Genomic DNA, 12,242 nt, shown 5'->3' on the forward strand with positions numbered 1-12,242 from the left:
TGAATAGTAATAAGTAGAAATGCGAATACTGCAGTAACCGAATAAATAATATCTGAAAAATTCAAATAAAAAAATGTTGAGATGATTAGGAACCTGACTCAGGACGTCAGCATTTCTACAATCCTGGCTACGATCCTGCCACAAACATAGAAAAATGTCCACCTAAACTGTATAACTGAGTGAATTAGTGACTGGTAATGTGCGTGAATCTTTTTAACAATAACAAGTAGTTACAGTCATCATAGAAAAAATGTGGAATTTCGGTTTTAGGGTGGATTTTCTCCGGACGGGAGGTAGATTGATCACCTGACAAGACTACAACCAGCTGGGTAAACATGGCGTCTTTCTCTAGACGCAAAGATTACATGTAGCGCTTCTGGCTGTAGACGGTATTTCTGTCGCACCAGCGTCCCACAGTTTAGCCCAGAACACGGTAACGTGATGGACACGACGCATGAAGACATGCAGGTTAGAAGGAGAGAAGCGCTTCACTGAGGCTGCTCTATATTTTTTGTCTCTGCACAGCATGAAAGGTCTGATGCCTGCCCGGACCCTGTGATTGGCGCAAAATAATTGCTTTTGTTAACAGAGACACTGACTTGTATTTTTGTAAAGGTGTCTACTTTTATTCAGTCTGACAAATATCGGCAATCCCGCTATGGGGACTGGCTCCTGCAGGGCCACAGCTGAATTTTGGGCCCACTCTGCTGTGGGACCCCCTTTTTAAATTAGATAAACCAGCTTGATTTTTTTGTGAACCCCCTCATCTCTGGGCCCCTAAAATCTACAGCTCCTTTAACCTCACTAACAAAAGCGCTGCCTGGACAGTGAGAGAGCAGAATGATCAATCTGACTGAACTTTGTGTGATTGCGCTCTGACAGCTGGTTTATGACTGTTAGTGGTGCTGCACTGTGTGTTGTGTTTCTCATGCCTTTCTCAACAACACCACTATGATAGGCTCACCTGACGTGGTGGCTTTCACTAAAGAGGATGAGTATGGCCAGACAAATCCTGACCCCTGGGCTATCCCCGAGGAGTTCTCCGTCCCCCTCTATCCTCTGGCTGACTCCAACCCCTGGGCCAAAACCTCGTATGCAAAGTTCACCAAAGACTTCATCCTCATCTCTGAGTTCTCTGAGCAGGTAGGCCCTCAACCGCTCCTCACCATCCCAGATGACCCCAAAGTCTGTGGCACCTTTGATCTCAACTACTTCTCCCTGCGCATCATGTCAGTGGACTACCAGGCCTCCTTCGTCGGCCATCCACCTGGCACTGGCTACCCAAGACTCAGCTTTGTGGAGGACTCGAGGGTGGTGCTGGGCGACTCGAAGGAGGGGGCATTCGCCTACGTCCATCACCTTACACTTTACGACCTGGAGGCGAGGGGCTTTGTGCGACCATTCTGCATGGCGTACGTTTCGGCAGATGAGAGGAAAATCATGCTGCAGTTTCAGGAGCTGTCCCTTCGCTTCTCGCAGGCCTCTGAGTGTCTGAAGGCTGGCAACAGGAGAGCCTTCGCCAAAGAACTCCAGCGGAAGCTCCGAGACCTGGAGTAAGACCTTCAGTACAACCTTTTAACTGCTATCCCACATAGGGTTAAAATCCAAATCTTAATTTCAATATTAGTCCTCTCGGTTCCTTTGTTTAATCACATAGGTAAATAGGAAGCAGAATAATCTGAAAAATCAAAAAAATTGTAACAGCATGGCCGGTTTAATCAGTTTGGGGGCCATGGGGCAAAAATTTGCTGTTGGGCCCCTGTAGACCCCTCACTGTATTGTACATGTACCCTGTCGCTACAAGTTCCCAGACTGTACATGGCAGCTTTATTATATGCTCAGACACCCAGAGACCAACCAGTGGAACAATACCAAAAGACTCTAATGTTTCTGTGTGTTAGTTAGTGTGGTAATTTGATTAAACACAACTTTATTTACAAATATGCACCGTGTGAGCATGCTATTAACTAAAATGATTAAGGTCTTAAAATTACATTTTGACACTGGGCCCTTTTACAAGACAGTGTCACAACCTAACAACTCAGGACCCACCTAAGTTGATATTGTACTTTGTTAGTGCAAAGTCCATAACAAAACTGCAATTAAAATCACAACAGTGTGTAACATTGAAAAGAAGCAATGTGAGATTAGTTTGACGACAATCTTATTGAATTAGGATAATTTTCTTTGTGTCATCCAGTTAAACAAGAGTCTACAGCTGTGCTAGTGGCTAGTGACTGTGTCTGTCAGAGTACGCAATATTTTTGTCTGGTACAATAGTCAGTGTCAGATTAGGGCAATTATAGTCTTGTTTTATCTGTGAGACATGACAGACCACATGTTGGTCGCCCACAGCTTGCTGTCTTTCACTACCTGTGTGACGCAGGAAGTAGGTGCCAGGAACTGATTTTTAGGGAACAACAATATAAAAAAACAATGGCATCTGAAGCTGTTTGATACTGGCTGCAAAAGCCCTAAAGTAAGTCATGACCCCTGTCATAAAGGCAGGGGTGTTGTTGCCATGAATCCATGTACCTTTCCTCTGTTGAACACTTCATTGTAGCAGGGCCAACAACAACATTCATCTTTCGTTTCAGCATGATTACAGGTGTGCACAAAAGAGCGCTCTGTGCTCCTATTGGTCAATATCACGGAACGTGTCATGGCAAACGTCACAAAAAATTGTGACATGGTAGTCTTTTTGTCAGGGTGTCCCAAATGCTGCATCGGTTATCATCCACTATAATACACTACACAGGATAAAAAAATCAATTGTCACACATGATGCCCATTTTCATTCCTGATGCCCTATGTCTGTCGAATCAGGCTATTATCGGGCTGATGTCGTGTAGTCTGATCCCGACATTAGTCAAAGCAGTACTTTGGGCTAAATGCTAACATGCTTACAGTGACAATGTTAACACGCTGATGTTTTGCAGGTATAATTGTTTCAGTGTTCACTATCTTAGTTTAGCTTGTTATCATGTTAACATACGCTAAAATTACCACGCAACCCAAGGTATACCTGAGGTCTATTTGGTTATTTGGTCATAAACAAAAATATTGAGATCTTGACATGATCATAGATGGCACTCAGTGAAAAGTCAGACGATCACCAAAGTAAAACATATCACTCAAAACTAAAAATGTGGATTTCATACTGGCACTAGAGGAAAAGACAGGAGTTACCTAAGTCTTTAGAATTCATCCTCTGGGGACTATGAACGTTTTACCCAATTTCATGGCAATCTATCCAATAGTTGTTGAGATATTTCAGTTTGAACCAAAGTGGTGAACTAACCAACCAGCCAACCAACACTGCCATCCCCCGATGTTACTAGAAAAAAAAAAAACTGGCTAGTGAGCCCCAACCCCAATCTCACAATTCATGAAGTCCCCAGCTGCACATTCTTGGGTTTCTTGTGTTGTGTAGTCCTATTTTGTCAAACTATATTCCCTTTTGAAGAACGAGTGTATCTGTAACCCCTGTTTTCTTCTCCCCAGGTACACCCACTCTGTGCTGCAGAGGGAGGAGGGCCTGCAAAGAGAGGCGGGGCCTCAGTGCATGTACTCCGCTCATGCTGTAGAGAAAGCCAATGAGCTTGCTAATGTGGAAAAGAGCATCTATGAACACAGAGACCTGCTCAGACAGATCAGCTCCTACCATTGCCGCCCGCGCCGAGATCCTCACGCTGTCACCTGCCAGAAGTGTATGACTGAGTGCTTGCGTGAGTGTGAGGAGCTGTTAGCTAAATACACCAAGCTTGCATACCCCTTCAGTTACACTGACAAAAGGGGAAAGGGGGTTGAAGGGCAAGGTCAGATGGATGATGAAGGAGGTGAAGAGGAATTGGAGGAGGACAAAGATGAGGGCATTAAACGCAGGCCGTCCTACACACCCCAGCTGATCAAAGCTAAGTCTGCCAAGTGTTTTGACAAGCGCCTGAAGACCCTCCAAGAGCTGTGTGATGAGAATTTCTATGAGGCAACAGTTGAACTCCTGAAGGAGACGGAGAGGAGTTTCCGGGGTGACCTTTGTTACCTACACACACGGCGCCTGGACAGGGCTCTACGCAGGAGAAAGAGAGTTACCAACTTCCTCTTTGAGGAGGACCTCGGTGATGATGATGAGGTTGAAGGAGGAACACTAAGACCGTTCTGTGCTGTGAACCATGCTGTAAACAACTATACACTCTTAAATGCACCTCCTATTGTGCTAGGACCAGAACCTCTAGAGCTAGATTCCCTGGAGCCTCCAGATGCTCTAGACCCAGCCTCTGGGACCGGCCATACTCAGGAGAGTGAGCTTGGGCTCGGGGAGAGCAATCTCGAGTCCTCCCCCTCTGACCAGACTCTGGCGACCCAGGAGAGCTCAGAGGAAACCAAAGGAAGCTTTAGCAGTGATAAGAGTGGATTGGGTCCGGAAGAAAAGCAACAAAGTCTTGCTAGTGTGACGTCAGAACCTCCTGATCCTGATCCTGATTCTGACTTGACCCCTGACCCTGACCACAACACAGACCTGGAAAGAGAGAGCAGCAGTGAAGAGATGGAGACCACTGCAGGAGAGGATGAGGGTGACAACAGGGGGGACCGGACACCTGTATCTTTGCTGAAAGTGGTGTCTGAGCTGGAGGTCAGCAGGGAGGATGACTGTGAGACAGTAAGTGATGGGCCTTGCGAGATGGAGCCTGACTTGTTGGTTCCAATAGACACAGCATGCTGTATGACTCAAGAGGGTTTCCTTTATGATGTGTCTGCCCCAAAGGCAGATCCTCATTTAGAGCAAAACTCCCACCATCAGCCCTCTCAGACCCTGGTGGTCAACCAGGAACCCCAGGCCCTTCTTCCACTCCAGGACGACTATGCCGTGGGTTCTCCCTGCTCAGAAAGCCTAGCCGCTGGCCTGGAGCTTCCTGTGGGGCTCCATGGAGATGCAGTTTCCCGTACCTCAGCAGAGGAGGGGTCAGACTGCACCATGAGTGCTTCTACAGGCTCTGATCGGGCTACCTCACCTGTTGGCTATGGGGGGGTGGTGACCCTGCGTCAGAGGAAGAAGGCTGGACAAGGAGCCCTGAGGTTTGTCCGACAGTACCCCTTTGCCATACAAGCACTGTGGTGCCTGCTGAGTGGCAGAACCCTGGTGGTGCTCGGGGCAGATGAGGGGAGAGTCCGCCGGTTGGTTGCTGCTCTGGCCCTCTTTGTGCCTGGCCCTGGGAAGTGTGGAGAGAGGGTTCAAGCCTGGCTGTCCTGCCCTTTCACCCTTACTGACCTGCAGAGGTGGAAACTCATTGGATTGCAAAGGTATGTTCAATTTGCATTTATATTTTAGGCATTAAACCAACACTCTTATTCAAAGCTTACAGACAGGGCTCATAGTAGAACAAGCAATAAGAAGACTGATGATGTTATTAACACAGATTTACTAAAATATTGAGTTTTATGCTCGCCTTAGAAAGTCTCCATTAATATGAAGTATGAAAATGATGCTATATTCCTCTTTGTAGTTTGCATCACACCTTACTCTATTGTTACTCATCTGGTCTGACTCAGTCCTTAATGACTCACATAACCAACTATTCAACTATTAAACCTCCAGCTTCACGTCTGTATTGCAGTATTTTATGTTTAGAGAGGAAGCCTTAGCTTCATAATTTCACGTACTAATTTCTTAGTTGAGACACTTGGAGGCGCTGAGATAAACAGGAGGAGAATGGTGGGAACCTCTGATCATAGCGTCTCTGCATATATTTATCATATCGATTTGTAGATGAATCCTACTAATAAATGGAGAAAACTCTGTCTGTCTTTCAGTCTGTCCTCCAATTTTCTCGACAGCCAGTCATCCAGTCGACTCCAACCGTCATGTGTGTATTTTTTGAGGACACAAGGAAGTACAGTGTGGACTGTGAAGGTTTTTGAATGAGCTGTTCTTGAGAAATATAAAAAAAGAAAGATTAAACAACAGTCAGTTAAGGCTGGGACGACTCATCCATGTAGACAGAATCATTGATTAAAAATGGCACGTTGCAAAGATGGCTACACCCGGTCAAAGTATGGATTCCTCGGAATACAAGCTGCAGCTACAAAACTGTTTTAGACAGACACTCCACAACTTTGAAATGGCTTTCTCACAGCAGTACAACTGCTATGTATGGTCATTTGAAAGTATCCTGGAGTTCTTTGTTTAAGACGAAGCGACAACAAGACAGCCCCGTTTCGTTTACTTTTTATCCCTAGCCAAGCATGATATATCAGGATTGTTAAGAGGCAGAACAAGTCATTTATGGACCACTGCTGTTATGATAACATAACGTTACACCATGCGTCATCTAGAATTGTTAATGGCCATGTATGAGTGAGAAAATGGCTGACAATAAATCGTTTCAAATATTTTCCTTACTGGTGCAGAAATACATTTGCCCGTGATTTTCCTAACTGTTTATTAATCCAGTGATTAAATAAATTCATTTAATACCCATTTTAAGTTTTAAGTGAAGTTCTTCAGCTCAAGGAAAGGGTAACTATTACACACACTGATTAAATTAATCTACAATCACTTACCAATTTATTAGATACACCTATATAACACTAATGCAGTATAATACAACAGGCCTGTAATAAATCCTCCCTTCATGAAGATTATAATGTTCAGTTTTTAATTGCATCTGTTAGAGAGGATGTTGATTTATTTTAATGGTCATTTTGGAGGCTGTATTTTTTGGTGCTGTTGAACTGTACTGGGTTATACTGAGAGCTGTTCCTAATATTTTGTCCATCCCATTTATATGAATTAAAGTTGACAAAATATTAGGAACACCGTCGGTATAACCCTGACATAAAGACAGAATTGAACGTGCAGACCGTGCTTAGGGGTGAATTCAAATGTGTAAACTGAAGGGTGGTGAGCATGATCATCCTTCTTTTTAAAATATTGATTTCAACACCAAAGTGCAGAATAACTTACAAATTGAATGATTTAAACCAATTGTACAGCATCACTGTACAGTGGAAATATTACTCACATAAACCAAAGACAAGTATGAGACATACAGTATGCCCCTAGATGGTAAAAACTTAGAGTTGGTGATAAATGGATGGAATAAACTCTTAGTTTAGGGTGTCTCATGCTAACATTTGCTAATTAGCACTAAACAGAAAGTGCAGCTGATGTGAATAAATTAGTGTTGGAAAAATTAAAAATTTGAACTGATGATGTTGTTGAAAAGTGCAGTGAGACATTACACCTAAAACCACAAATGTCAACTTCATGGTGGTGGCAGAGGAAAAGTCAGGGATCATCTGACTTTTCCTTGCCTCTGGGATCCAACATCTGTGAACTATGAATGTCTTTATTAAATTTTTTGCCAATGCATCCAATATTTCTTGAGATATTTCAGTCTGGAACATAGTGGTGCACTGACTGACCAACTGACAAACTGACACTGCCATCCCTAGATTAATAACAATTATTGTAATAAAGAATGATATATAATAATAATATTATTATGATAAAAGGGACTGGGTTTAAAAGAAAAAAAAAGAAATCTATATCTACATACAGCATATTAAGCTGTCTTACCAACTAACAAATACGGTATCTGTCTTTCTGTCTCACACAGAGTGGCGTCCCCTGTGGGTTCCAGCATGCTTTACTCACTTTCCCGCTATAGTCGCTACATCTCCATCCTTGATGCCGACCAGAAGACTTTGCGCTGCCCGCCATATCGCGGTCAACTGCTTGCTAATATAGCAGACCACCGCACCTATATCCGCCGTGGCTCCACCTACTTCCTTCACATACAGAGCACCCTCTGTCGCCTGGCAGCCAAGGCCTTCCTGTTTACCTTCACCCACCATCTCCACCTGCCGGTCAGCTCCACGGAGGAGCCTGAGGTTGTGGAGGGCCGACGCGGCTGCTTCCTGCAGGAGCAGCTGGGGCTGGGCGAGGAGGACAGCCAGATACTGCTCTACCTCAGCCAGCTCATCACTCAGCAGTACCTGCAGCCTGCCACTGGAAGCAGTGCAGCAGCACCTTGTTTCAGTTTTAACTACACTACCAGCGTTTTATACAAAATCTAATATTCTTCCGGGAGGAGGATTCTCACACACAGTTTAGCAGAAATCATCTGTGACCCTTTGGTTTAATGGAACAAAGGTGATCATAATAAGGTCTAGAGTAATTTTAATGTCAACACATTTGCTGCACTGTTTGTATGTTTTTTTTTTCTGCCCTGCTCTCTTTATCCTATGTTCTTGCTATTTCCTCTCTTTGCAGTGAAAAGAAGACAGAGCGGGGTGTGAATGTCAGTGAGTGGTTTACTTTCGTGTAATAGTTTCAGAGCATGTTGATACTCACAAAAACACAAATGACAGAGCAGAAAAAGGTCGGCTCTACTTGTTGTTCTTTGAGCGATTTTTGTGTTTTTCTCTTCCGTGGGAAAAATTGTTACTTGCACTGGCTTGTTTGAGGTCAATTCCCCCTCCTCACTACACAAACAAACGCGCACACAAACACACACACACACACATGTATTTTTTCTTACAAAACTCAATCCAACATGGTTATCTGTGTGTCGTGAGTGCTGGTCCAGCCAGCCAGCTCACAAACAGGTTAAATTACAGCTTTGTGTTAACACCAACCAATCACTGAGCAGTTTGTCAGCTATGATATCATCTCAGGATTACTGTGACACTTTCTGCCTGTTGCGGACAGACGTCTCCGAATCTGTCCATGAAACCTTACTAGCACCATGCAGGGTTGTGACAGTTGGTTTTGTGACCTCTCCCATTGAAAACTACCACATAACTTCCCAAAGCCAAAACCTTTTTCGGAAGCCTACCCTTTTCGAATTTCTGTTTCGCTCACCCGCACCTTCAGTTTTCTCTATTGTGAATGAATTTTAACACACATTGCTGCAGTGGTGGATGAATCTCCGTTTTGTTTCAAATAGATTCACAATATTGGACTTCAACTGAGTAGATTTGGCTTTTGAGAGCATGGAGTAACATTCCCAGGGGCTGCTTGTGGGTATTGATGCATGAGGAAGTGCATTTGCTGTGTGATTTAGATCCAGTCAGCTCCACATGATGTTGCATGTCCAGAAAAATAACGTCATCATGCATATATTCACCCATGTAGGTCCAGCAGTAGCAAAAACCTGTCAATATTCACTGCTGGCGAGCATTTTTCATGGATATTACTCACACGGTCAGGAACATTTTAAAGCTACTTAACTTAATGTATTGAATTTCACTGTTGTCTTAAAGTTGTGTGAGAGTGTTGTGGTGTCAGCATGAGACTGTCTTGTGCCTGGGTGAATCACCATATTGATATTTTTTCCGTTTTTGTTACATTTGAGGGAACTGACTTGAACAAGATGCTGAACAGTTTAAGGAGATGTTGCTGGGATGGTGGTTTTGTGTTTGTATAGATTTTATTATGGGAAAAATTGATTCCCAGTGCCATCAAAAGCAAAACTCTCGATTTGGGAAACTAGTTGCCTATCCTTTTTTTTTTCCTCAGCAATCCTTGCTGGATGTGTGGACTATGACAAAAAACTCAGCTGTTCTATATTTATTGCTTTAGGACAAAATTTGGATTATGATCATTACGCTCAGTACACCCAGATTTTCTGCTAGGAGTATGCTGAAGAATTACAAAAGTAGGAAACCTTTTAAAGTTCTCTCCCATTGGCAAGGGAAATCACACAGTAGTGTCTTTGATAGTATTTTAGATTTTCCTGTTACTAATTCTGTGGCACCAGTAATGGAGCTGTGATTCTGTATCTAGGATGGTAACTGTACTTGTGACTGCATGGTCAGAGTTTTAATGTGAAAGGTCAAACAATGTGGGATTATGCCTGCTGATCTTTCTGCTATGAACGAAAAAAAAATGTTTTTAAGGCACATGCTTTTAACTACTAACAACAATCTCACAGTTTTAATGCCACCTAATTATTATTTCAGTTTAGTGCAGTTGAGACTTCATGGGTTGTTTTTTTTTTTTCGTTTTTTTTTTTTTGCTGATGTGATGTCTTTATTTTTTTACTGCTTGAATAACATATTTTTCTGCTCAGATGTTACAACTCTTTTGAAGCTATTGTCCCACTAATGCAAAAAGGTGAATGTAATCTGAATAAGCCATACCATGGTGTGCTTAACATGTTGTCACTCAGTGTCCTTATGTTGCCATATCATGTCTGCCTTTTGTATCTCATCGTGAGAGGGCGTTGTGTTAACTTCAGCCCCGTGCGACATTGGCGTTACCAGTCATTTTGATAAAGCAAGTTGTGAATGTCTTGATGCTTTTATGTAATGTTGGTGATATTCATTTACTCCATTAAATTATTTGAATCCACATCATTTTTGCGTCGGTGCCTGGTTCGCACAGGAGGTAGGCGATGGTTTTGATGATGCTGAATCTCACTGTGAGATATTGGAGGAACAGACCAATGCAAACTACAGATCATCATTAAACATCAAATACTCCAATAGACCCCTGTCTGTGTGCCTTGCTTTAGCGATGGTGGATGTGCAAACGTTTGAGGTGTCATGAATAATAAATGATCATCTGTGAACACATCTAACTGCCCTGCTGGAGCGGCAGAAAGATAGGTGGTGGACTGAAGAAAAAGTAGCAACAAATTAATGATTTAAGAAATTTTTTGCAACAATGCAGTCATGTTCAGTCTGGACAATAACATTCTACAGGAACTAAGTGAGTGGGCAGCTCTGTGTGTTTTACTCATGATTTAAACAGGTGCTAGTTCTTTAGCTTTCTTTGTAATAGAGCTGCACAGAAGGAGAGCTCTCACACACCATCCTGTCAGCCGGCCTTAGGCTTAGTATCGATTACATTTGTACAGTGGCAGATGAAGATTTAGATAGGAGTATAGATCATCTGCAGTGTTTACGCTTCAGATGAGATGAAACGATACCACAAATTTAAGAATATCTGCAGTTCCCCACTGCAAAAGCAGTGTTTTAAAGAAGAAAAATGTTCATCCTATACTATTGGAATTCTATATTTCTTCCTTTCTTGAGTACATGCAGTGGTTTTGTCGACATTGTCCCAGTGTTTCAAAATTTGCTTGGCCCTACAGGCCCTTAGATATGGACTAATTCCAAAAATACTGAGGTATAATCTGCTTTGATCAGTGTCTATATGTGTGGTGAGAGTTTTGGCACATGAAGTATTCAGATCCTTAAATAAAGTACCTGTAGCACAATTTAAAAGTATGCTATTAAAAGTTAAAGTCCTGCATTCAAAATCCTATTTGATTAAAAGTATGAAAGTATTATCAGGAAACTCGCTGTACTTAAATTATCAAGAGTGAAAATACTTATTCTGAAGAAAAATCAATTCCTGCAGAGCACTGACATATATATCACATCAATAGATTGCTAATACTGTAATTAGCATTTTACTGTTGTAGCTGGTTGTGGTGGAGCTACTATTTTTTTTAACTACTTTATGTACTGTTAAGTAGTTTAGTCCAGTGGTTCCCAACATAGGGGTTGGGCCCCTCCAAAGGGTCACAAGATAAATCAGAGGGGTCATGAGATGATCAAAGTGATAGGAAAGAAGAAAAAAGAACAAACAATCCAATGCTACACAAAGTTGTGTTTCCTGTCTTGGACTACCCTCTAATCTTTCCTCCTGTAAAATTATGTATAACTTGTGTAAAATTATGTATAATTTTACCTCTTTGGGCACTGAAAAATTATTAAAAATGTAACCATGTGGGAAGTTTAAAGGGGAACTCTCTCTTTGGAGGGACTGCTAACAACTCCGAGACTTCTGAAACATGACAAGCCAAATAGAGGGTCACAAGCCAAAAATGTTCGGAACCAGTGGTTTAATCTTGACCAATGGTATTTTATATGCTTATGATATGTGTTGTTATGTAGAATCTTAGTCTGAAAAGTCACCACTAACTTCAGCTGTAACTTAAATGTTGTGGGGCAAGATGTACAATATTCCGCTCTGAAATGTAGTGTAGAAGTAAAAAGTAGCTTAAAAGGAAACACTCAAGTACAAGTACCTCAAACGTGTGCTTACTGTAAGTACAGTACTTGATTAAATATATTTAGTTATGTTCCACCCCTGAATGTGAACTACATTCTCTATATTATAGTGTTGACAGGAGTGAAAGAAATGGAAAAAAGGTCAATGAGAGGAACTGTTTCCTAAACTTGAGTTCAGTGGAGAATCATGTTATTCAAGAAAATTAAAGTGAATG

General features: G+C 42.2%; 1 protein-coding gene across 4 annotated transcripts; it reads left to right on the top strand.

Annotated features, from left to right (window-relative positions):
• Positions 1 to 313: 313 nt before the first annotated feature.
• smcr8a (Smith-Magenis syndrome chromosome region, candidate 8a) lies at positions 314 to 10,458 on the top strand. Of its 4 annotated transcripts, XM_040123520.1 has the most exons (5): positions 314 to 468; positions 959 to 1,143; positions 1,235 to 1,553; positions 3,505 to 5,301; positions 7,620 to 10,458. In XM_040123520.1, the coding sequence occupies exons 3-5, from the start codon at positions 1,408 to 1,410 to the stop codon at positions 8,077 to 8,079; spliced, it is 2,403 nt and encodes an 800-aa protein (XP_039979454.1). In that variant the 5' UTR covers positions 314 to 468; positions 959 to 1,143; positions 1,235 to 1,407; the 3' UTR covers positions 8,080 to 10,458. The 4 variants fall into 4 exon arrangements, 3 of the variants coding, with proteins under 3 accessions (XP_039979454.1, XP_039979451.1, XP_039979453.1); XR_005707182.1 differs by having other exon boundaries at positions 314 to 1,553; positions 7,620 to 8,155; positions 8,276 to 10,458; XM_040123517.1 differs by having other exon boundaries at positions 314 to 1,553.
• The last annotated feature ends 1,784 nt before the right edge of the window (positions 10,459 to 12,242 follow it).

Source organism: Xiphias gladius, chromosome 3, assembly GCF_016859285.1.
Source record: "Xiphias gladius isolate SHS-SW01 ecotype Sanya breed wild chromosome 3, ASM1685928v1, whole genome shotgun sequence".
In the NCBI taxonomy this organism is placed as follows: Eukaryota; Metazoa; Chordata; class Actinopteri; order Istiophoriformes; family Xiphiidae; genus Xiphias; species Xiphias gladius.